At 45.3% G+C, this 22,391-nt stretch overlaps 1 protein-coding gene across 12 annotated transcripts in view; it reads right to left on the bottom strand.

The window, feature by feature from the left end:
* Positions 1 to 15,940: 15,940 nt before the first annotated feature.
* tada2a (transcriptional adaptor 2A) overlaps positions 15,941 to 22,391 on the bottom strand; it is a 30,252-nt gene continuing 23,801 nt past the window's right edge. Inside the window, exons 12-16 of one of the 12 annotated variants that reach the window (XR_004416136.1) lie at positions 21,005 to 21,137; positions 19,669 to 19,712; positions 17,603 to 17,702; positions 16,708 to 16,781; positions 16,287 to 16,350 (exon numbers count right to left, since the gene is read on the bottom strand). Coding sequence is in view for 8 of the 12 variants with exons in the window: in XM_033046326.1 (XP_032902217.1) it covers positions 16,165 to 16,350; positions 16,708 to 16,796; positions 19,669 to 19,712; positions 21,005 to 21,137 (452 nt within the window). In the remaining 4 variants the exon portion in view is untranslated. Of the gene's footprint in view, positions 16,351 to 16,707; positions 16,797 to 17,602; positions 17,703 to 19,668; positions 19,713 to 21,004; positions 21,138 to 22,391 lie in introns of those variants that run through there. The other 11 variants (XM_033046329.1, XM_033046326.1, XM_033046331.1 and 8 more) reach the window with 11 other exon arrangements.

Here is a 22,391-nt window from a genome sequence, read left to right as displayed (position 1 = left end):
CCGTGACCAAGTGCACTGGACTCCAACACAAACCCGTGACCAAGTGCACTGGACTCCAACACAAACCCGTGACCAAGTGCACTGGACTCCAACACAAACCCGTGACCAAGTGCACTGGACTCCAACACAAACCCGTGATCAAGTGCACTGGACTCCAACACAAACCTGTGACCAAGTGCACTGGACTCCAACACAAACCCGTGACCAAGTGCACTGGACTCCAACACAAACCAGAGGGAGCCAGGTGTAATATGTACCCTTTCCGTCTGAGGAAAAATAAAAAGTGTTCAGTGATTGATACCTTGTTATTAGACACTAATTATTACATAAACTTTGTCACATGGAAGTTAATTACAGTCCAGACTGAGGCTTGTCTTGCAATTAGCCGAATCCTAGTGGGAGCAAGAATAAATCCAGCGATTGTAATAACAAGGTCAGACTATTTATCAGCAAATACCAGCAGTAAGCATCTAAACCCAACGTCCTAATTATTCTGCAGTTATATTCTGCCATGATTGTTTACAATGTGATGGTTTCCTTCTGACTACACAGCCAACATTCATCCCAACACCAATCTGGATTCAATACCTGGGCATCAACGTAACACCTGTTCCCATGGCACCACAGGTGGCATTACAGGTGGCGCTCAGTCTCACTGCTCCAGCAACCCAGGTTCTAATCTGACCTCTGGCGCTCCCTTTGTGGGGTTGGCATGTTTTCTCAACACCACCTGGATCACAGACTGAAGGCTTCCTTGTTGTTAGTTTAACTAACTGCTGCATATTTCCGCTTGTGTAGGTGGGTAGACGGAGAATTAGTTGCAGCAGAATCAGGGTGCATGGGGCTGGTGGGATTGCTCTGAGAGCTAGCATTGACCTGATGGGCTAAATGGCCTATTTCTACATTATTGGGGGAAATGAAATAGAGTAAGAACAATGAATAATCATGGCAGTGAAGTCCACACAGTGTAGCACCATCCATTCCCTGCATCGTGATGTTTACACATTTGGGTCTCACTGTTAGCCATCAAATGCTAACTTTTACCCAATTTCATGCTGATGCAATATGAAGTTAATGATATCCGGATTAGTTCCCCAGTGCCATCTGCACCGTCACATCTTGTGCGGCGGTGGGACAGGTAGGGAATGGGCAAGACATGTGGGGAAGGGACAGGATAGGGGAGGGACAGGTGGGGAGGGACAGGATAGGGACAGGTGGGGGAGGGACAGGTGGGGAGGGACAGGATAGGGGAGGGACAGGTGGGGAAGGGACAGGATAGGGGAGGGACAGGTGGGGGAGGGACAGGTGGGGGAGGGACAGGTGGGGAAGGGACAGGCGGGGGAGGGACAGGTGGGGGAGCGACAGGATAGGGGAGGGACAGGATGGGGGAGGGACAGGTGGGGGAGGGACAGGTGGGGGAAGGGACAGGCGGGGGAGGGACAGGTGGGGGAGCGACAGGATAGGGGAGGGACAGGTGGAGGAGGGACAGGTGGGGAGGGACAGGATAGGGGAGGGACAGGTGGGGAGGGACAGGATAGGGGAGGGACAGGTGGGGGAGGGACAGGTGGGGGAGGGACAGGATGGGGGAGGGACAGGATAGGGGAGGGACAGGTGGGGGAGGGACAGGTGGGGGAGGGACAGGTGGGGGAGGGACAGGATGCGGGAGGGACAGGTGGGGGAGGGACAGGATAGGGGAGGGACAGGATAGGGGAGGGACAGGTGGGGAAGGAATGGGACAGGAAAGGAAGGGTGGAGGATACTTTCCTTCTTAATTTGTATATTTTTCCCTCACAACCTGCCTGCCTTGGACTTTGGCTCCCATCCAAATGACATGCTCATTAACATATTGGAGGCTGCAGATTGTGAGGCATAAAATGTGATTCTGTTCACTGCTTTAATTCAGTTGCCTGGATTTCTATGAGATTGTAGTGAAGTGCTCACCTTTCCAGTCTGAAGATGGGTCCTGATCCAATACCTCACCTGTCCATGTTCTGCAGAGGTGCTGTCTGACCTGCTGTTAATCCAGCACTTTGTGTCTTTTTTGTTGTGAACCAGTATCTACAGTTCCTGGTATGTTGGCCATTACCTAGTTCATGAAGAAATTGTGATGTAGAGACAAATGTAGAGAAAGCTGGAGATACTCAGCAGATCAGTCAGCATCTGTGGAGAGAGAAGCAGGGTTGAAGCATTTTATCAGGGCACCTCCTTTAATGGAGGAATGCAGGAGTAGCATTGAGATTGGGCCCCAAGTGTCACTGCCAGGAAGCCCCAGAGTGCCCAACCTACCTACTTGGCAAATGGTGTATCTGTGGGCTCAAGACCCTTGGTCTAAAATCACCAATGAGTGGGATTCACGGGTAATGCCAACACCCGAGAGGACTGAAACTCACACATTGTTAATGCTCCCTCGCATGTGACAGACAGCCAAAGACCAGGGCAGGCAGGTTGTGAGGGAAAAATATACAATTAATGGCATGACCCTCAACAGCATTCATGTACAATGAGATCTTGGGGTCCAAGCACATAGCCCCCCTGAAAGTGGCAACACATGTAGATAGGGTGATAAAGAATGCATATGCTCTGCTTGTCTTCAAGGGTCAGGGCATTCAGTATATAGGACTTTGGTCCGGTGGCATTTGGAATATTGGGTGCAGTTCTGGTCACCCTATTTCAGGCTGCATGTGGGGGCTTTGGAGAGGGTGCAGAGGAGGTTTACCACAACTCTGCCTGGATTACGGGCTATTAGTTACAGGAAGAAATTGGACAGACTTGGACAGACCCTGACCCTGACAGGGCAGCACTCACTCCCTTAACAATGCTGAAATGTGTTGGCCAGGAGTTGAGCCAAATAACCATCTAATACTCTTCTTCTTCTTCTTGTGTATGGCGTGCACAGCCTAAAGTTGTAGGACAACTTGTTCTATTTGATCTTATTTGATTGTGCACACCAGGTTGATTGCATTCGTGGAAACAGGGCAGACCACGTGAAGGTTGCAATCTCCCACCCCATTCAATACTCTGACATCACTAATTGTGAAAAACTTCTCGACAACAGTGACCAGCGTCTCCATGACAACAGTGCCCGTCTCCATGACAACAGTGACCGGCTCCATGCCGACGGTCCATACAAGAGTGATTCCCAGGGCCGTGCAGGACTGAGCAGTGTAGAAGTGGAGGAGCAGGAAGGGATGGACTCTATGTGAGGCATGTTGGTCCCATTACTACAAGGGTCCATATACACCCTCCCAAGGGTCAGCAGTCACTCCTTTGCCTGCGGTTGCCCACATTGTCGGTGGATGGTTGACCCGTGCGCCCAGATCAGGTTTCCTCTTCTCCCATTGCTAGAGCAAACATCATGGAGAGCCTGAAATTGGAAAGAAATGTCCTTCCCATCATCTCCTAAATCCTCATGCATTCTCCCATCACTGCATTTACATTTTAATATTTTAATCTTGGGCATCTGAAATATCAGCATGAGTGATATCAGCATGCTGGTGGATGAGGAGCGAGCAGAGACCTGGACACGGTATGGATGACGGGTGGAGACAGAGATTGACAGAGAGAGAGAGATAGAGAGGGGGGGGGGGGGGGGGGGGGGGGGGGGGGGCCCGCCCAGAGTTGAACGGCAGGTGTCCTGCCTTGGCTGGAGGCCCCCTAGATTTCGAGGCCCTAGGCTTCAGCCAATGAAGCCTAGTGGTAAATCCGGCTCTGCGAGGCTCCACTAGATCTCGAGACCCTAAGCTTAAGCTTGTCAAGCTTATACATAAATCCGGCCCTGGGCATAGCTAGGGCCCATGCGCGTGCCCATAGCTACGCCTTGTATTTGGAGGAAATGGGAGGAGTTAAACGAAAAATTATTAAGTGTAAGGACCAGCTCCGCTAGGCGGAGGAGAGTATCTGTAGACGGGGATTGGTTGTTTCTCCGGTCTAGGAAGAAACGGAGGGCTTTGAGACCCTCCTGGTGGGGGATGGAGGTGTAGAGTGACTGGACGTCCATGGTGAAGTTGAGGGGGTGAGGGCCTAGAGAATGGAATTCCTGGAGACGGAGAGTGTCTGAGGTGTCTTGAACATAGGTAGGGAGGGATTTAACCAGTGGGGATAAGATGGAGTCGAGGTATGTGGAAATAACTTTGGTAGGGCACGAACAGGCAGAGACAATGGGTCTACCAGGACAGTCAGGTTTGTGGATTTTGGGGAGAAGGTAAAATCGGGCCGTGCGGGGCTGGGGAACGATGAGGTTGGAGGCTGGGGGGGGGGGGGGGCAGGAAACCGGAGTGGATGAAGTCAGTGATGGTGCTAGAGATAGTGGCCTGGTGCTCATCTGTGGGTTCTGCAGTTTGTCCATGAATCATAAAGTGTGGCCCTATGTCTTGTTTTAAATTGCTTGTGGCATCGACCATGTGATGGATTAGAAGTGCGGGCGTGGGCAAAGAGTCCACAACACTGATGTGTGTGCCGCTGTGCTAACTGAGGGTCTGCTTTAACAGTGGGAGTGTTGCTGCTTAATGTGAGGAAGCTAGACACCCCTGTGTTATGAAGGTTCAAATGCAGCCCAGAGTTTTAGATGTTTGGAAGATTGAATTGCACAGCTTGGTAAAGATGGCAAATGGTACTCTTACTTTCATAGGCTGGGGCATTGAGCATAAAAGTCAGGAAGTCATGAAGTATCTTTACAGGGCTTTGGTTATTCTGCATTTGGAGCTTTGTGCACAGTTCTGGTTCTGGTCTACCCATTACAGGAAGGGTGTGGAGGCTTTGGAGAGACTGCAGGGTAGGTTTACCAGAATGCAGCCTGCATTAGCGGGCATCAATAACAGGGACAGATTGGACAGACTTGGATTGTTTTCTCTGGAATGGCAGAGGTTGCAGGGAGATGTGATAGAAGTTAATAAAATGATGAAAGAGAGAAAGATAGGGTAGACAGTCAGAACCTTTTTCCCAGGATGGAAAAATCAAATACTAGCAGGCATAACTTTAAAGTGAGAGGGGTAAAGTTTAAAGGAGATGTGCAGGGCAAGACCTTTACACAATGGGCGATGAGTGCCTGCAACATGCTGCGCGGGTGGTGTTCGAGGTAAGTTGTGTGTTACCTCAAACATTTCTTTGGATTTTAAAGCACTTTCATTGTTATTTTCTTGTAGGGAGTTTATGCATCTTGAGTAGTTACTGCTGAACCAATCCATGCCTTCCTTTACGTGACCTGGAGATTACTTGTGTCACCCAACAAATATCATTTTCCTCAGCTGTCTCTTGGTTCTGGATTTTTTATTTTCAGCAGACTTGGAATGTGGCAGCTACTGGAAGCTCCATTTATATTTTATCCAATGCCATCCTCACAATTACATGCTGCCATGGTTGGTGGACAGGCGACATTCACTAAGCAAGTCCCACAAATTATACCTACTCATTAATTTGGGAAAACCACAGCCTGGATATCAAGCAAACCCTGTCCTCCCCATGATGTCCCTGGACTTTTAAATCCACATGGAAGTAGCCAGGGTCTCAGTTTAATGACATTCCCAACATAGAAAATATGTGCAGGAAGAGGCCATTCGGCCCTTCGAGCCAGCACCGCCATTCATTGTGATCATGGCTGATCGTCCTCTATCAATAACCCGTGCCTGCCTTCTCCCCATATCCCTTGATTCCACTAGCCCCTAGAGCTCTATCTAACTCTCTCTTAAATCCATCCAGTGATTTGGCCTCCACTGCCCTCTGTGGCAGGGAATTCCACAAATTGAGATATCAACACTGATCAGCTCAGACATAGTGTCTCTAAAGTCACAGTCAGTCCTTCTCAGAGGCCAATCATCTGACCAAGTGCGACAAGGAACTGCAAGTGTTCACATTCATTGCCGTGATCTTAACGAGAGCAAAGGCTATGGGGTGGTGATGCCCACTGCTGCAATGGAAGACTTCGGCTGAAATAGCTGCTGAAGATAGGCTAGAACAGGCAGAATGAAAGCAACTGCTACAAGCTTTGATCACAGCCCTCATTTACACAGTGGTATTGAAACATTGGCAAATTGATGAAATAGCTGACAAAATTGGAAGAGCAAGTCAGCAAAAACATCTTTGCAATCACGTCATGGGAAACAAGACCATTACAGAGTGGACATGCAGACTTTGTGAATGAGAATGTCCCTAAATGGTTGGTAGGTTGGAATCAGGAACTCGCTGCCAAAGGGGAATCTGCATGCTCGGAAAGTGAAGTTAGCAGCTGAGAAAACAGGATGCTCTCAAGAAGCAAGGACACTGAAAATCTAGGACAGGCAGTAGCACATTGCTAATAAGAAACATAGAAACTAGGTGCAGGAGTAGGCCATTTGGCCCTTCAAGCCTGCACCCCCATTCAATATGATCATGGCTGATCATCCAACTCAATATCCTCAGAAGAGTGAGAACTCATGAGACTTGTTCAAACAATCATGGCTTCCAGAGTTAAACAGAGGCACTAAGTCAGGAGCATCACTGTTACTAATCAGAAATCAAAGGCATATTTAGGCAAAATTAGGACATTTATTTGTAGCCCGTTTACTGCGTCATCTCATCAAAATAGGAAGCATGCTAGAGATATGTGAAACCAGAAGATAGTTGATTACATTTGGAGATAACATTAGGTGTTTACATAAATCGAATGACCTCTGCCAGAATGAACCAAGTCATTTCCCCACGGTGTTCTGGCAGCTTGATCCAGCTTTCAGTCTGATGAAGAGCCAAAAAGCCCCAAATTTCATTCAATATGAAAACCTGTGAGATCAGGAAGACCCTGACATCATGTTCTCGGCAAATCCACCGTGTACATTGATATGTTACGTACTTCACAGGGGGGCGGGATAGTTATCGATGCATTCTAACCGTGGAATATGCTGCTCTGTATTTAGTAACCGGTTCATATTGTTACATTTTGCAGTAGATTCATGTGGAGTGCATGCAGGGTCTCGCATGCCGTCTGCACTGAGTCTTAACATCTCAGCAGGTAAATAGTTTGCATATTCTCTTGTAAATAAACCTTTCAGATATATTTAAGCTGTCCCTCATGCATTCTGAATACATTACATCTATATAACTAAAAGTCTCATCTTGACCGCTGTATATTGATTTTAGAAAAAACACTACCATATATCGCTATGACTTTTGGCCATCTTACTCAGTCCTCCTCCACTGAGGCAACCCCGAGGATTTTTCTGATCGATGAAAAATAAAAAAGTTATGAATGTTTAAAAAATCTTGAGATCAGCTGATTGGTCCTCTCGCATGTCAATCACCATGATGAAGGTAACGCCTCTTCCGGGACATCAGGAGTATAAAGCTCAATTGGTATGAAATTGCATTTGAATTTGGTGGCCTACACTCTGCTTGAAATGGAATTTCAAATAATAGCCGTGACTGAACTGCCAGCCCGCCAGTCGTGAGTCAATCAACTGCCAGCCCACAAGCCGTGAGTCAATCAACTTCCAGCCCACCAGCCCTGAGTGACTGAACTGCCAGCCTACCAGGCCTGAGTGACTGAGCTACCAGCCCACCAGTCCTGAGTGACTGAGCTGCCGGCCTGAGTGACTGAGGTGCCAGCCCGTCAGGCTTGAGTGACTGAGCTGCCAGCCTGAATCCATTTGGCCCACAATGTCCATACTAGCCCTCTGGAAATCAGTCTCTTTTTGGCCCACAACACCCATACTAGTGCTCCAGAAAGCCCCCCCCCAGCCACCAATATTGGAATTGGTGGAGAGGTGGAATATTGCATTGGGGGACCAGCAGTCCCGTGTGAACATGGGACCCAACGATGAGGCATGCATCGTAGCACTGGGCTGCATTTGATGGGTTGATTTTAATTTTAATTGCAACGGTTTTCATGGCCTTAAGCAGGATTTGGCTGTGATTGAGTGCGAGGATAATGTGATGACACTTATTAAGAACATGAAAGCACAAAATGGGAGCAGCAAGTCATACGGTTGCGGTTCTGCCATTTAATACGTCCACATTCCTGCTGCATTCCCACTACTACCCATCTCTCAGGCCATGAGTGCAGTGACAACTCAGCCCCTTTTCATAATTTATCATTTTGTAATAAGATGGATGAAGATAAGGGAGAAGCACTTTACTGGCCTGATACACACACTCCAATAAAGAAGTGCTTTGTTTTTGCTCTGTGCAACCAACCAACCAACAACACATCACCACCCGCAGGCAGCTGCATCAACCATCTGTGAATTTAAACTAATATTGGAAGATATCAAGAGCCAGACACCACAACCAAAATAAAGTTGGCTGCATTCAAATTATGGAAACATACAGGGTGTGATGTATATGTAAATGCCAGTGCCCCTTTAATATAAAGGGCTGTGCCTCGTGATCGAGAGCAGGTGACCTTGGAGAAGTGTCCGTGGGTGGGGCAGAATAAATCATACTTACAAGATGTCGGACGTGTTTTCCTTCTGCTTGTGCTAGTCACAACAGGGCCTTACGTGGTCTCAAACGTTACATGGTGTCAGAAGTGGGATACGAACCCACGCCTCCAGTTGGAGACCAGAACGTCGAGTTCCAGATGAACGCCTCACCGCTGCCTGAGCCAGTGGACGACGAGGTTAATGTCTTCTACATTGACGCCGTGACTGATGCTGTGATTGGGTCGACGTGTGAATGGGGACAGATGTGCAGCATACTTCAATGTGAAGGCAAGCGTCGAGCCGCTGCCGCGCCTGGAACAACAACAACAGGTATGGTTTCATGCCAAACCAACTGAGTGGCAACGTGGCCGTATTGCAAGAGAAAACCTGTCCCCTCGGAGCTACGTCATCTCTACACCGAGCGGTACAGAGTTCCGCAGGAACAGGAAGGACATACGACCTGCGCACGAAGCAGCTGAGCCATGCCCTGGCAACACGCAGCAGACAAGTGCGAACACTCTCCCACAAGGACGAACCCCTCACCCAGAAGGAGCTAGTCTCCAAAACTCAAGCGCACTATCACAGGCCGCATCACAAGGGTCTGTGGTGGGGGAAATCGGCTCAAAGCGAGCCAAGCCACACTCGCACACAACAGAAATACGACACAGAACGAGTTGGAAAGACGACTTGCACGAGAAGTGGGCGATTGTCAAAACCCCCAACTCGACTTGTTATGTAAAATTGTTGGGCAATTTTTTTTATAGTTTTGTAGTATGACGAGCACTGTGTTATTTGTGGTACTTTATCCACATTAAATTCATTAAGGTTCAAGTTATTAACTTTGACCAACGTTGAAGGGGGAGATGTACGGTAATTTAAGGGAAGGGGGAGAATTGTAATTAAAGTAAAGGGGGAGATGTGATGTATATATAAATGCCAGTGCCCCTTTAATATAAAGGGCTGTGCCTCGTGATCGAGAGCAGGTGACCTTGGAGAAGTGTCCGTGGGTGGGGCAGAATAAATCATACTTACAAGATGTCGGACGTGTTTTCCTTCTGCTTGTGCTAGTCACAACAGGGCCTTACGTGGTCTCAAACGTTACACAAAAGATGTTTCCTAAAATATCTCAAACAAGTTATCAAATCCACCAGGAATTGATCTAAAACCAGCTTCCAATACATATCTACATACAGTACATATGCAGATGTTACACGTATAAACACGCATGCATTGAAACTACTAAGTGCTTAGTTTAAGGAGGCCGTCAGTTATTCCACTGAATATTTTCACCAATGTGGAGTTGGGACTGACTGAATGATTCGGAACGGCAGATGAAAATAATTATCTGCCTGTTTATTAAAAAAAATGTTTAAACCTACAAAATAAACGCAAAGAGTCATTCAGCACAAAACCAGGGCATGTGACTGAGGCAGAGATAATTACAACATTGAAACAGGTACCTGAATAGGAAAGGTTGAGGAATATCAGCCAACTGAGACTTGCTCAGCAAGCCGCTCTGGACAGCCTGCATGAGTTGGGCCGAAGGGTCTGCTTCCGTGCTGTATAACTCTATCCATCTATAATAATGCCATTTACCAGTGTCTGGCCACTATCCTTCCATGCACTGGTGAATGGGATTATTACTGGTTAATGCTTATCCAGATACTTCTTACAAGTTCTCAGAGTTCTGACCTGCAGTGTCCCCTCAAGCAGTGAGTTCCAGATTCCAACCAGCCTCTGGATAAAAATAATTCTCCCTCCAATCCTCTGGTTTCAGATATCTCCCTATAGGGAAACGTTTTTATGATCCAACCTATCTATGCTCCTCACATTTTGTATCCCTCAGCCAGGAATGAAACAGAGTTGATATCAGAAACATCCCATGCGGAAACTGAAAGAAGAATCTGGTTTGGGGGATCAGCATAAACACTTGGAATCATTCACAAAGCTTTTTCACAATTAAAACAAAGCATAAGATTGTGAAACGCTGATAAAATTAAATAGTTGAATACAAATACACTTGATGATCTATCAGCAGTTAAAAGTAAATTAAATAGGTTATGGAAAAGGTACCATGTCGGTATTACTGAAACTAATTCCATTTTCCAGCCTCACACTCACATGTACACCTTGTAGAAGTCAGCGGCAGGACAATAATCCCTTGCTAACCCGAGTGCTTGCAGAATTCGACCAGGCTGTGTGTTTAATTCATACTGTTGATGTGGAAATTAGAGTTCTGCTCAGAAACTGGGTTGTCCTCCTTCAGCTGGGAAAGGTAAGTGATTTGGAAGGAATGGGAAAACATTTGAATCTTTAGAAATTCAAATAGAAAAGAAAAAAGCAATTCCATTGTCTGAAGTATTGACAGCCAGAGATATAGACTTCAGGGCACTGGAAGGACTCAGGCAAGTGGAGAAAACCTTCCTTGGACTTGGACAATGGAGATGTGGAAATATTTTTAGAAAAGTAAGTAAGTAACCAAAGGGAACAAAATGCTAAATATTTAAATCAGGCCAGTTGCTCGTTGAAAGGTCCAGGTAGATTTGAAGTGTCGAGGATTGCGTCATCCATAATGACCGTGACTCGCTGATTAACAGAGCGATCCCCCCATAGTTATAACAATGCACCACAAATCAAAATCTGATTCCAAGACTTGTGTGGTTGTGGACACAGCCCAGACCATCACAAACCAGCCTCCCTTCCAATGACCCAATCCACACTTCATGCTGCCTCGGCAAGGCCAGAAGCATAATCAAGGACCAGTCCCACCCTGGCCACTCCTTCGTCTCCTCTTCCATCAGGCAAAAGGTACAGAAGTGTGAAACTGCCCACTGTCAGATTCAGGGACAGTTCCTTCCCAGCTGTTGTCATGCAACTGAATCGTCCTCTCACCTACTAGAGAGCGGTCCTGACCTCCCATCTACCTCATTGGAGACCCTCAAACTATCCTTAATCAGACTTTACCTTGCACTAAATGTTATTCCCTTTATCCTGTATCTGTACACTGTGGACGGCTTAATTGTAAGCACTGGATAGCAGTCAGCAAATGCCTTTCACTGTAGCTCTGTACATGTGACAATAGTAAACTACTCGTGTTGGGGTCACACCACAACTTCACTTCAAGGTGAATTTGATCAAAGAATCTGGAAACCGAAATCTCATCAATTCTGTTGAATGGCCCTTGACTTAAAAGGTTTTTCTTCCCACCGATGCTGCCCGACTTGCAGAATATTTCCAGTATTTTCCTGTTTTTATTCCATTTTTTTCCAGGCTCCGCAACATTTGCTTCTCATTTTGCAGCAGTTTGATTTGAATTGAGAGTTGTTTCATCGGCAAGCTCACCTTAAAATCCTACTCCGGAGACATTAAATAACGTGCCTCCCATCTTGGAGGTTTCATCATTGTGCTGATCTGTTTGCTAATGCACACTGGAGACTCAACAAAAAGTAATCTCTCCCACAGTGAGGGCTCGCACAAAGGTATTGACCAAGACATTCTGACCCTGTAAACTGCAAATTATGCATTCATTGTCAGGTAAAACATGCCCTTTCTGGCGTTACTTAATAAAATGTGCCTGTAAAGACAGTCAGATATTTATATTTATTTTGTTATAGACATAGATAAAATGTAAGGATTATTTGAAGCTGAACTATGGACAGGATTCTCCTACTTCAAACTCTGAAGGAATTTGGCTGTCCAATGTTGTCAAAGGTGTAGAGACGAGAGACTTATTTGTCACATGCACCAATTGGTACAGTGAAATTTGGGGTCACCATACAGCCATACGAATAAAAAAAGAACAGAACACGATAGTCTTTAACATAAACATCCCCCACACAGCGGAATCAAAGTTTCCCACTGTGAGGGAAGGCCCAAAGTTCAGTCATCCTCCTCTTTGATGTTCTTTGATGTTCATCCGTGGTCCGGGCCTCCCGCAGACGCCGCTACGGGCAGCCCGATTTTCAGGCCCTCTCGCCAGGATGGAACTTCGACGTCAGAACAGGAGAACATCCTCAGCGGCTTGAACATCCGAACCGGACACTTCCTACCGGAGTCCGTGGCTCCCGAAGTCCACAGGCCGCGCTGGGCGGAGATTCACGCTGGCGGCCCTCGGCAAAGGGATCCCAGGACTCCGCGATGTTGAAGTCAGCGCCACCCGCGCTGGAAGCTCTACAAACCACAACTCCGCGATGTTGAAGCAGCGGGCCCAACACTCCGGAGCTTCAAACGGCGATCCCAGGTAAGGCATCGCCCGCTCCATGGTGTATCCAGTGCTGCGCCGCCGCTGAAGCTTTGGTCGGTCCCCGGCAGGAAAAGCCGCGCCAATCCAGTTGGTAGGCCGCGAGGGGGGGGGGGGGGGCGAGGACGCGACTCGGAGAATAGTTGCATCCTCACCAGGAAGTGACTGGGAAAGTTTCCCCCTTATCCTACCCACCTCCCTCACATAGAAATACTACAGAAACCTCCACAACAAACAGACTAAAAATAAAAAATTGATGGAAAAACAGACAGACTGTAGGCAGAGACTACCATCATGCGGCGCCCCTAATGGCCAAGGTGTACACAGTGAATGCATGGTTACCAAGGAAATTAGTCAGTGATCAGAATAATCCGAATGGGAAAATGCTGCCAGTCTCCGCAGTTCCATCAACATTAGATGTCTTTAAATTTTCATTACAATAATTGGCAACGTTTTTTAAAATAATTCAGCAAACATCAAGAATAAAAAACAGGACCAGAGGAAACCACTCAACCCTTTGAGCCTGCTCTACCATTTAATAAGATCATGGCTGATCTCATCATTCATCAACACCTAGGTCACCAGAACCCTTGATTCCTCTAATCCAGACATTTACCACAAACATCACTAATTCATGTCTCAGAATCCACGACTGTCTGCAGGAGGAATTTCAAACACTTGGCTCCAAGAAATGTCTCCTCGTCTTCATTTTAAATGGGCTATTCTTACTAACTTCCCAGGCTGCAGTATTCCCAGCTTCAATCCTGTCACACCCCCTCAGACTCCGATGAAGTCACCACTCATTGTTTTCTAAATGTCTAAGTTTGGGCATTAATAGCTCCTGCAGAATAACCCTAGATAGTTCCTCCTGACTCACCTGCCTCACAGGGAATAATGACTGGCAAAGATTAAGTGTTTTCTATCTTGCTGACAACTACTTTGGTTGCAATGCCTATCCTACTTGAATCAGGTCGATCTCAAAGTGGGCTTTGTTCCTGACAATTAACCAAAGACACTTCTGGAATAGTTAGGGTGAATGCACGGTCATTTACCCAGAGCAGGGGAATCTAGAACCAGAGGACACGGGTTTAAGGTGAGGGGAAAGATTTAAAGATTAGAAAGATCTAAGGGGCAACTTTTTTTCCAGAGGATGGTAGGTGTATGGAACGAGCTGCCACAGGAGATAGTGGAGGCAGGTTCTAGAACAGCATTAAAATGCACTTGTGTAGGTACGTGGATAGGGTTTAGAGGGATATGGGCCAAATGGGACTAGCTTGGATGGAGCATCCTGGTTGGACGCGTTTCCATGCTGCATGATTTTATGACTTCACAAATTGAAATGCAGGGATAAAGAATACAATGTTGGAGCTCTCTTCACTCACTAACAAAAACTTATCCTTCAACTGACCTTGAGGATAAAGCTACAGGTGCATCTTTGGTGTAGATAAAATAAACATGCATGATGTACCTTAATTTAAGTGTGACTTTGTATAAACTAATGGACTATTTGGCAATGGCTTGAAGAAGATGGAAACAAAATATTTTGGCCATGTCTCAAAGAAGCTGCATTGTAAGTTCCTGCAGCGTTTATTCACACATTTATTCAGAGACTACCAACTGTGTTTGTTGTTCAGGAAAATAAGATCTTGCAATACAATGAGAACTGTCCAATCAGAGTGAAACCTCACCCTGTCGGACATTATATTGAGGGGCACATCCATTCCACTCTACCCAGCTATTTGTTTGTACCCTCTCCTCCACATGCCTAAGTGTCTTTGGTCAAGATGTTGATTTTGTCCACCTGTTTGCCACCAATCATCTACACAGATGGTATAACAATTTCATTCTTAACTTTCATGTCAACTAAATCCTTTAGAATGTTCAGTATACCTTTGTTATAATGCACCATAGCGGGGGAAATGGTGACTGTCCACTATAACAGAGTGTAAAATGATGGCATTTCATGTGTAGAGACCCAACAATAACATTGAGACAGAGTAAGAACTACACTGACAGAGGTGCCTTTTCTCAGTTGGTACATTAAAGCCAAGCCAAGCCTTACCTGCCCTAAGCTAAACCTCCACGGTCTGAATGCAGCGATACAGACGGTGACAGGCAGGCACGGCCAAGGAAAGCTTCTGCAGTCCAGTCCGGCGGTGAAGGTCGCTCAGTAGGTCCGTCCGTTATAACCAAAATCCATTACAAAAAGCATCGTAAAAACGAGGCTCTCTCTCTCTCGATGTTAAACAAGCATGATTCTGCTTGTTAATTGTAGTTAGTCTGTCTAGAGAGCTGCTTCTCAGAATCACATTAAATCTCTCCCCCTCTCACCTTAAAGCCATGTTCTCTGGTTCTAGATTCCCTTACCTTGGGTAAAAGACTATGCATTCAACTCTATATATTCCCCTCATGATTTTATATATCCCCAATCAGATCACTCCTCAGCATCCTGCAAAACTTCATTTTCCACAGGTCATTGTTATTAGTTCCTCTGGTTTGCCGTGCATTTAGGGAGATCCTATGCCCCAAGGCCCAGTGACCTCACCTGGCTGGGGCCAATATTCAAACACTGCCCCAACCAGATTTACATCCCAACAGATGCTTCCTCAAAGATGCATTCCCTAAAGTAGTGCTTTAATACATCTCCTTTAGACTTAATACAGCACGGAAACAGCCCCGTCGGCCCACTGAGTCCGTGCTGACCAGTGATCATCCTGTACACTAGCAGTATCTGGCACACTAGGGAGATCTTACAAACCTGTGAGTCTTTGGAGTGTGGAAGGAAATCGGATCACCCGTAAAAAACCCAGGCGGTCATGGGGGGAACATCCGTATAGACAGCAGCCGTAGCCAGGATTGAACATCGGTGCTGTGAGGCAGCAACTCTACCGCTGCGCCACCGTGCCGCTCACACCTCCATTCTGTAAATGCAGCCCAAGGGTAATCACTAAAGGGCCTGTCCCACTTGCCCATTTTTTCAGCGACTCCCAGTGTCATATGTGTCGCCAAATGATTTTGAACATTTCAAAATTCAGTGGCGACAAAACAAAGTTGCGACACTTGAAAAAAACACCGTGCGTCATATGTCATCACACCGCAAACTGATACGTCAGTCAATGATGCCGGCATTCGCCAAAAAAATCACCAAGCCCTTTAGTGATTACCTTAAGTGGATTTATTTGTTGCAAATTTAAACTCCGGGATCATGACATCTTTGCACACACACTGCATTAGGATTTTATGCAAGAAATGATCTAAAACAACAAATTCAATCTCAGATACTTCGTCCGTTTGGGTAACAAAAACATTTAAATATCTTTATCAAAGCATATTTTATTTTATTGAACTCACACTACATTTACCAAAACACAAAAGATCCAGGAACTGACAGAGCACAAATTGCGATCTTTTACAAGAAGAGAATAAATAAAAAGACATGGTTATTTTGTTCCATTCTGTACATCACTGACAAAGGAAATGAGAAGTTGCTGGGTGAGTCTGCCTTGTACAGGCAGCATTCCTCAACACCTTGCCCATTCACGCCTTAGTAATATATCCTTCTCGAATCAGGAAATCATAGATCTTTCTTGTTTTGTTCACATCTATTTTAATGAGAGTCCTTGCTTGGGCTAGCTTCAAACCACCTAACCTGCTGCTTTCGTTCATTAAAGCCGACTTGTATTCCAAATATGCTCCGGGAACGAGGCGTACCATCTGACACAGCTGTGAGACAGGTGGAGGAAGAAAACATCCATAAGCAACATTATACAACATATTCAAAGTCTTACATAAACTTCCTCTGATTACAGGAAGAAAATGATACACTGAACGATTAAATACCTCAAACATCTTTCTCAAAACGGCAATATTTTTATAAGCTGTTGAAATTCACCTTCCAAGAGGCAAGAGACGTGCATTGCAAAAACTATAGGGTTAACTTTTAAAACATTTTGGTTGGAACTACAGAAGCCTGAACAGACTGAAAGTGACTGAAGTGAAATTTGATTAATTTTTCCTTGCCCGCCCATATTAGGATTTGATATTGCCCGGAGTTAGCTGCAGAGACAGCTTTGCCTGTACCTCTTTCTCCTTATCATTCAGTTTCTCGGTGCCGGGAAGGCCGGTGAGGTTCAGTGGAGGTGCATTTCTCCGACCTGCTCCATCCATAACAGAAAAGGAAAACAGAATTTCAGTAAAGAAGAGTGCAACAAAAAGGCGATTCGCTACTTGTCATTGGTTGGAAAGTTCCAACAGCTGACAGATCGGAGTAGAAACTGCCTGCAATTTACCATCCACTGAAAGTATTTAGTTGTGAACGTGTAAATGAATACAAGTTGCGCAGAGAATTTAAAATGGTGCAATTGGGAATGGAAGGAGCAACGAGAGCAGCGTTTGGGACAATTGTCCCTGTACAAAACGTTAAACTTTGTAGTTCTCCGGAAGGAATGCATTTGTAAAAACATACATCAATTCTGTACGAAACACCTTGACAAAGGCAGTAATGTCAGGCAATAAAACTGATTGTGCCAGCGACATCACTTCCCACAGGTAAATTAAACAACTATCCTAACACTGTACTATTGGTAATATTAATGAGGAAAAGAGAGGAAAGAAGAGAGCAAAGGATTATTGCTGTAATAGCAAAGTAATCAGTTGGACAATAGAGAGCCTGTATCATGGAACATTATTCATGGGTGGGAAGATTACATATCACTGGGAAATGCAGCACTTCCACTGAGAAGCAATGCTTTAGAGCACCATGGCTTCTCCACTCATGTTCCTTTCAGACATTGTTCTGACTGGGATAGGGATGATGTCCACATACCTGCAGATTTCCACAACACTCTGGGTGCAGTGACTGATCCATCACTGTCAATGGCTGTGAAATATGCCAACTACATTTACAACATGCAGGGATTATCTCAGTGAAACACAACTTTAGTTCTCCGGAGGGAATGCATTTGTAAAACCTCACCTGGGAGAATTCTGTTCAACTGGAGCTGATGTAGTAAGGAGCAATTCCCCGTATAAAGGAAATGAGATTGGTGGGAAAGATTAACAACATGCTCTGCAGCCTGGAAAGGAGGGGAAAAGAAAAGCTAGACAAAAGCTCAACTGAAAATATTACTTGCAATTCTTTCAGAACTATATTAATCTAAATGAATCCAAAATAGTTTTAAAATAGGTGTTAAAATTTCTTGGGTGACAATATTTTACGATACGACACAGCAGGCAGTGAAGAAAGCTGATGGCATGTTGGCCTTCATAACAAGAGGATTTGAGTATAGGAGTAAAGAGGTCCTACTGCAGTTGTTCAGGGCTCTGGTGAGACCACACCTGGAGTATTGTGTGCAATTTTGGTCTAATTTGAGGAAGGACATCCTTGCTATTGAGGCCGTGCAGCGTAGGTTCACGAGATTGATCCCCAGGATGGCAGGACTGTCATGTGAGGAAAGATTGGAAAGACTGGGCTTGCATTCACTGGAATTTAAAAGGATGAGGGGATCTTATAGAAACATATAAAATTATAAAAGGACTGGACAAGCTAGATGCAGGAAAAATGTTCCCAATATTGGGAGAGTCCAGAACCAGGGGCCACAGCCCAAGAATAAAGGGAAAGCCATTTAAAACTGAGACGAGAAAAAACGTTTTCACCCAGAGAGTTGTGAATTTGTGGAATTCTCTGCCACAGAAGGCAGTGGAGGCCAATTCACTGGATGGATTTAAAAGAGAGTTAGATAGAGCTCTAGGGGGCTAGCGGAATCAAGGGATATGGGGAGAAGGCAGGCACAGATTACTGATTGTGGATGATCAGCCATAATCACAAACGGCCTCCTCCTGCACCTATTTTCTATGTTTCTATGATAGAACTTTATTTATCCCAGGAGGGAAATTGATCTGCCAACAGTCATAAAACACAAGATACATGAAATTAAAGTGACGCGTGGAAACTCCAGGATTGGGATCGGTGATGCGCAAAGATTGGGGGGGGGGGGGGGTCAGTCTACCCCACGACAGTGTACAGCTTGATAGCCACAGGGAGTTTGAATCTGAATCTGAATCTGAAAAGGATCTCCTGTGGCGTTCTGTGCTGCCATGAAGCTTAACAAAGGTTAAATGTAAAGAATATGCTTGATACTTGCCGAGGAAAGTTAGGCTGCTATGGCAACGGGTTTTGATAAGATGAACAACTTATTCCTATTTAAGCAGAAACCTGCGTACTGCTGCAAGTCATTAGGACAAACTAAACAAGAAAAGCAAATATTTATCTGAACAGGAAGCATGGTAATGGTGCCATGTGTGTTACAACACTGAACAGGAGGATCACTGGGAATTGAAGTGGGTGTTTAGACTATTTCAAAGTCCACTAATCTGCAGCAGTTGCACAGGTACAGCTAATGGACTTCCCTGATATCGACAGTACTATAAACGGTCTGCACTACGTTACAGGGAACTGATGGCACTTATTTAGATCACACTGACATCTCTCACAGAGGGTGGTGGGTATATGCAACAAGCTGCCAGAGGGGGTAGCTGGGGCAGGTACTATAACAACATTTAAAAGACAACTGGACATGAACATGGATAGAAAGGGTTGAGGGATATGGGACAAACTGGACTAGATAGGGCATCCTGGTCGGCATGGACGAGTTGGCTTGTTGAATGGCACTATGACCGTAAATGTCTATAATATAATATGACCCAGAATAGAATAGAAATTTGATTGACTAAGTTGGTCTTTATTTGCAATATTTTCAAAATACATTAAAAACAAGCCATTCAGAATGTTGCTGTTCAGAATGCACCCGAGACAAATTAGTTTATTGGATCAATGAAACGTGTCTAATGTAATCCGGAAGGAATGACTTCAACTAATGGTGGGGCAGATGTGAACCCAAGCACAAGCTAGTTCAACAGTCTAACCTCTAACATATTGTCAACTCCATTCTGCAGCGAGAGCGTTTACACTTTGGGACAAGGGAGAAGTTAGGGAGAAGCTGGTGCACTTCATGTTCCCATTCATAAATAGCAGCTACTCACCTGCAGATGAAAGGATTGGTGTCACTGGGTTTATTCCTGAATCACTGAAAATAACAATATAAACATAATGAACCTGGTGCATTGTTAGAACATAAAACTTCTCTCCAGGAAATTAAGTTGCTGTTTAAATGTGAATCTAAAAAGGTTAGAACAGAGCAAACTCCTGCTTTTTGTCCATTTAACTCTGCCACAACTTCACAGAATCTGAATTATACAATGTTCATAGCAGAGGCTTTTTGCTGTCTCCAACATTCCCCGTCTGCCCCTTTCTCCAGAGCCTTGACAAAGATTTCCTCACTACATTTATCTAGCTCCCATCTGGAGGCTGCAATGGAGCTTTCTGTCATTAGGGAGCAGGCAGTGCATTCCACATTCAAACACAAGATGTGCAAAGTGGGTCTGCTTCATGAATTAGTTTCCTTCCGCTCTGACCTGTAATCTTTGAGCCACGAGTGTGAATGGGCGATGGATGGATGGTGACCAAAGGGCCTGCTCCCTGATGCCACACTGCACCTCTAAACTATATAGCTTTTATAATCATCAGAATTTGCATAATTGCATCCACCCCAACAAATACACACATAATGTGAACATGTACAGACCACTGGTGGAGTACACAAGGTGCTCAAAGCATAAACTGAAACCACAAGAGGCTGCATTTGTACTTCACCTAGACAGAAGTAGAAAGAAGCTGCATAAAGACAGATAACTATAATGAATGTTTGAAGTCATGCCAATGAAAGTCAAATAAGCCATTTTGAGACTGAGAAACAAGAATAAAACTGTTAGAGACATCAGCCAAACCTTAGGCTTACCAACATCAGCTGTTTGGAACATCATTAAGAAGAAAGAGCACCTGTGAACTTATTAATCGCAAAGGGACTGGCAGGCCAAGGAAGACTTCCACACCTGATGACAGAAGAATTCTCTCGGTAAAGAAAAATCTCCGAACACCTGTCCGACAGATCAGAAAACACTCTTCAGGAGTAGGGTGTGGATGTGTCAATGACCACTGTCTGCAGATGACTTCACGAACAGAAATACAGAGGCTACACTGCACTTAAAAGAGCAACCACAGTTCTGGGAAAAGGTCTTGTGGCCAGATGAGACAAAGATTAACTTATATCAGAGTGGTGGCAAGAGCAAAGAATGGAGGAGACAAGAAACTGACCAAGATCATTTCTGATGTGTGTGGGGAGTTACTTAAAGATAAACTTTTGATTCTTGAAGGATGAGTGAATGGAGAGATAAGAGGAGCTGACCCAGACACGATAGTTTGGGGTGGTGGGGCAGACTGCACTGGTGTGAGCCCAGGTGGATGAGACACAGGACTCACATTGCTGCTTGCCTGTGTAACCACTGCTGACAGGCAGTGGAGTCCTGCAGGCACTGTAGCAGGTCCGTCAGCATGCACCGCTTCAGTCGCTCCTCCTCACGATGCACCTTCAGGCAGTCGTACACTCTGGCACCTGGATAACAGATCAAAGAGCAGAGTGCAATCAGGGCTATTCCACAAATAAACGTAGTCCATCAACTTTGCAATCGTGCATATATAACTCGCATGGAAATAGTATTATTTGTGAATAAATCTATGTTGTAGCAAAAGGGTAATTTTAGAAAATAGTAAGTCAGTGTCATACAGCACAGAAACAGGCCCTTCGGCCCAACTTGCCCACATCAGCCAACATGTCCCATCTACACTAGTCTCACCTGCCCGAGTTTGGCCCATATTCCTCAAAACCCGTCCTATCCATGAACTGGTCTAAATGTTTCTTAAACTTTGGGATAATCCCAGCCTCAACTACCTCCTCTGGCAGCTCGTTCCATATATCCACTGCCCTTTGTGTGAAAACGTTACCCCTCAGATGAAATATTTTCCCCTTGAACCTATGTCCTCGATTCACCTACTCTGGGCAAGAGACTGTGCATCCACCTGATCTATTACTCTCATGATTTTATACACACCTATAAGATGCCCCCTCATCCTCTTGCATTCCAAGGAATAGAGTCCTAGCCTACTCAACCTCTCCCTATAGCTCAGACCCTCTAGCCCGAGCAAATTCCTCATAAATCTGCTCTGTACCCTTTCCAGCTTGACAATATCCTTCCTATAACATGATGCCCAGAACTGAACACAATATTCTAAATGCGGTCTCACCAACATCTTATACAACTGCAACATGACCTCCCAACTTCTATACTCAATACTCTGACTGATGAAGGCCAAAGTGCCAAAAGCCTTTTTGACCACCATATCTACCTGCGACTCGACCTTCAAGGAACCATGCTCCTGTACCTCTAGATCCCTCTGCTCTACAACACTACCCAGAGCCCTAACATTCACTGTGTAGGTCCTGCCCTTGTTACACTGCCCAAAATGCAACACCTCACATTTCTCTGTATTAAATTCCATTAACCATTCCTCCGCCCACCTGGCCAATCAATTAAGATCCTGCTGCAATCTTTCACAACCATTGTCAATATCTGCAAAACCACTCACTTTTGTACCAACTGCAAACTTGCTGTTCTTGCCATGTATGTTCTCATCCAAATCATTGATGTAGATGACAAACAGTAACAGACCCGGCACCGAACCCCGAGGCACACCACCAGTCACAGGCCTCCAGTCCAAGAAGCAACCTTTCACCATCACCCTCTGCTTCCTTCCATGAAACTAATTGTTTATCCATTCAGCTATCGCTCCTATTGTTCCATGCGATCTA

This window comes from Amblyraja radiata, chromosome 28 (genome assembly GCF_010909765.2).
Source record: "Amblyraja radiata isolate CabotCenter1 chromosome 28, sAmbRad1.1.pri, whole genome shotgun sequence".
NCBI lineage: Eukaryota > Metazoa > Chordata > Chondrichthyes > Rajiformes > Rajidae > Amblyraja > Amblyraja radiata.
Note: the sequence above shows the minus strand (reverse complement) of the source record. Positions and strands in the feature narration are given on the sequence as shown.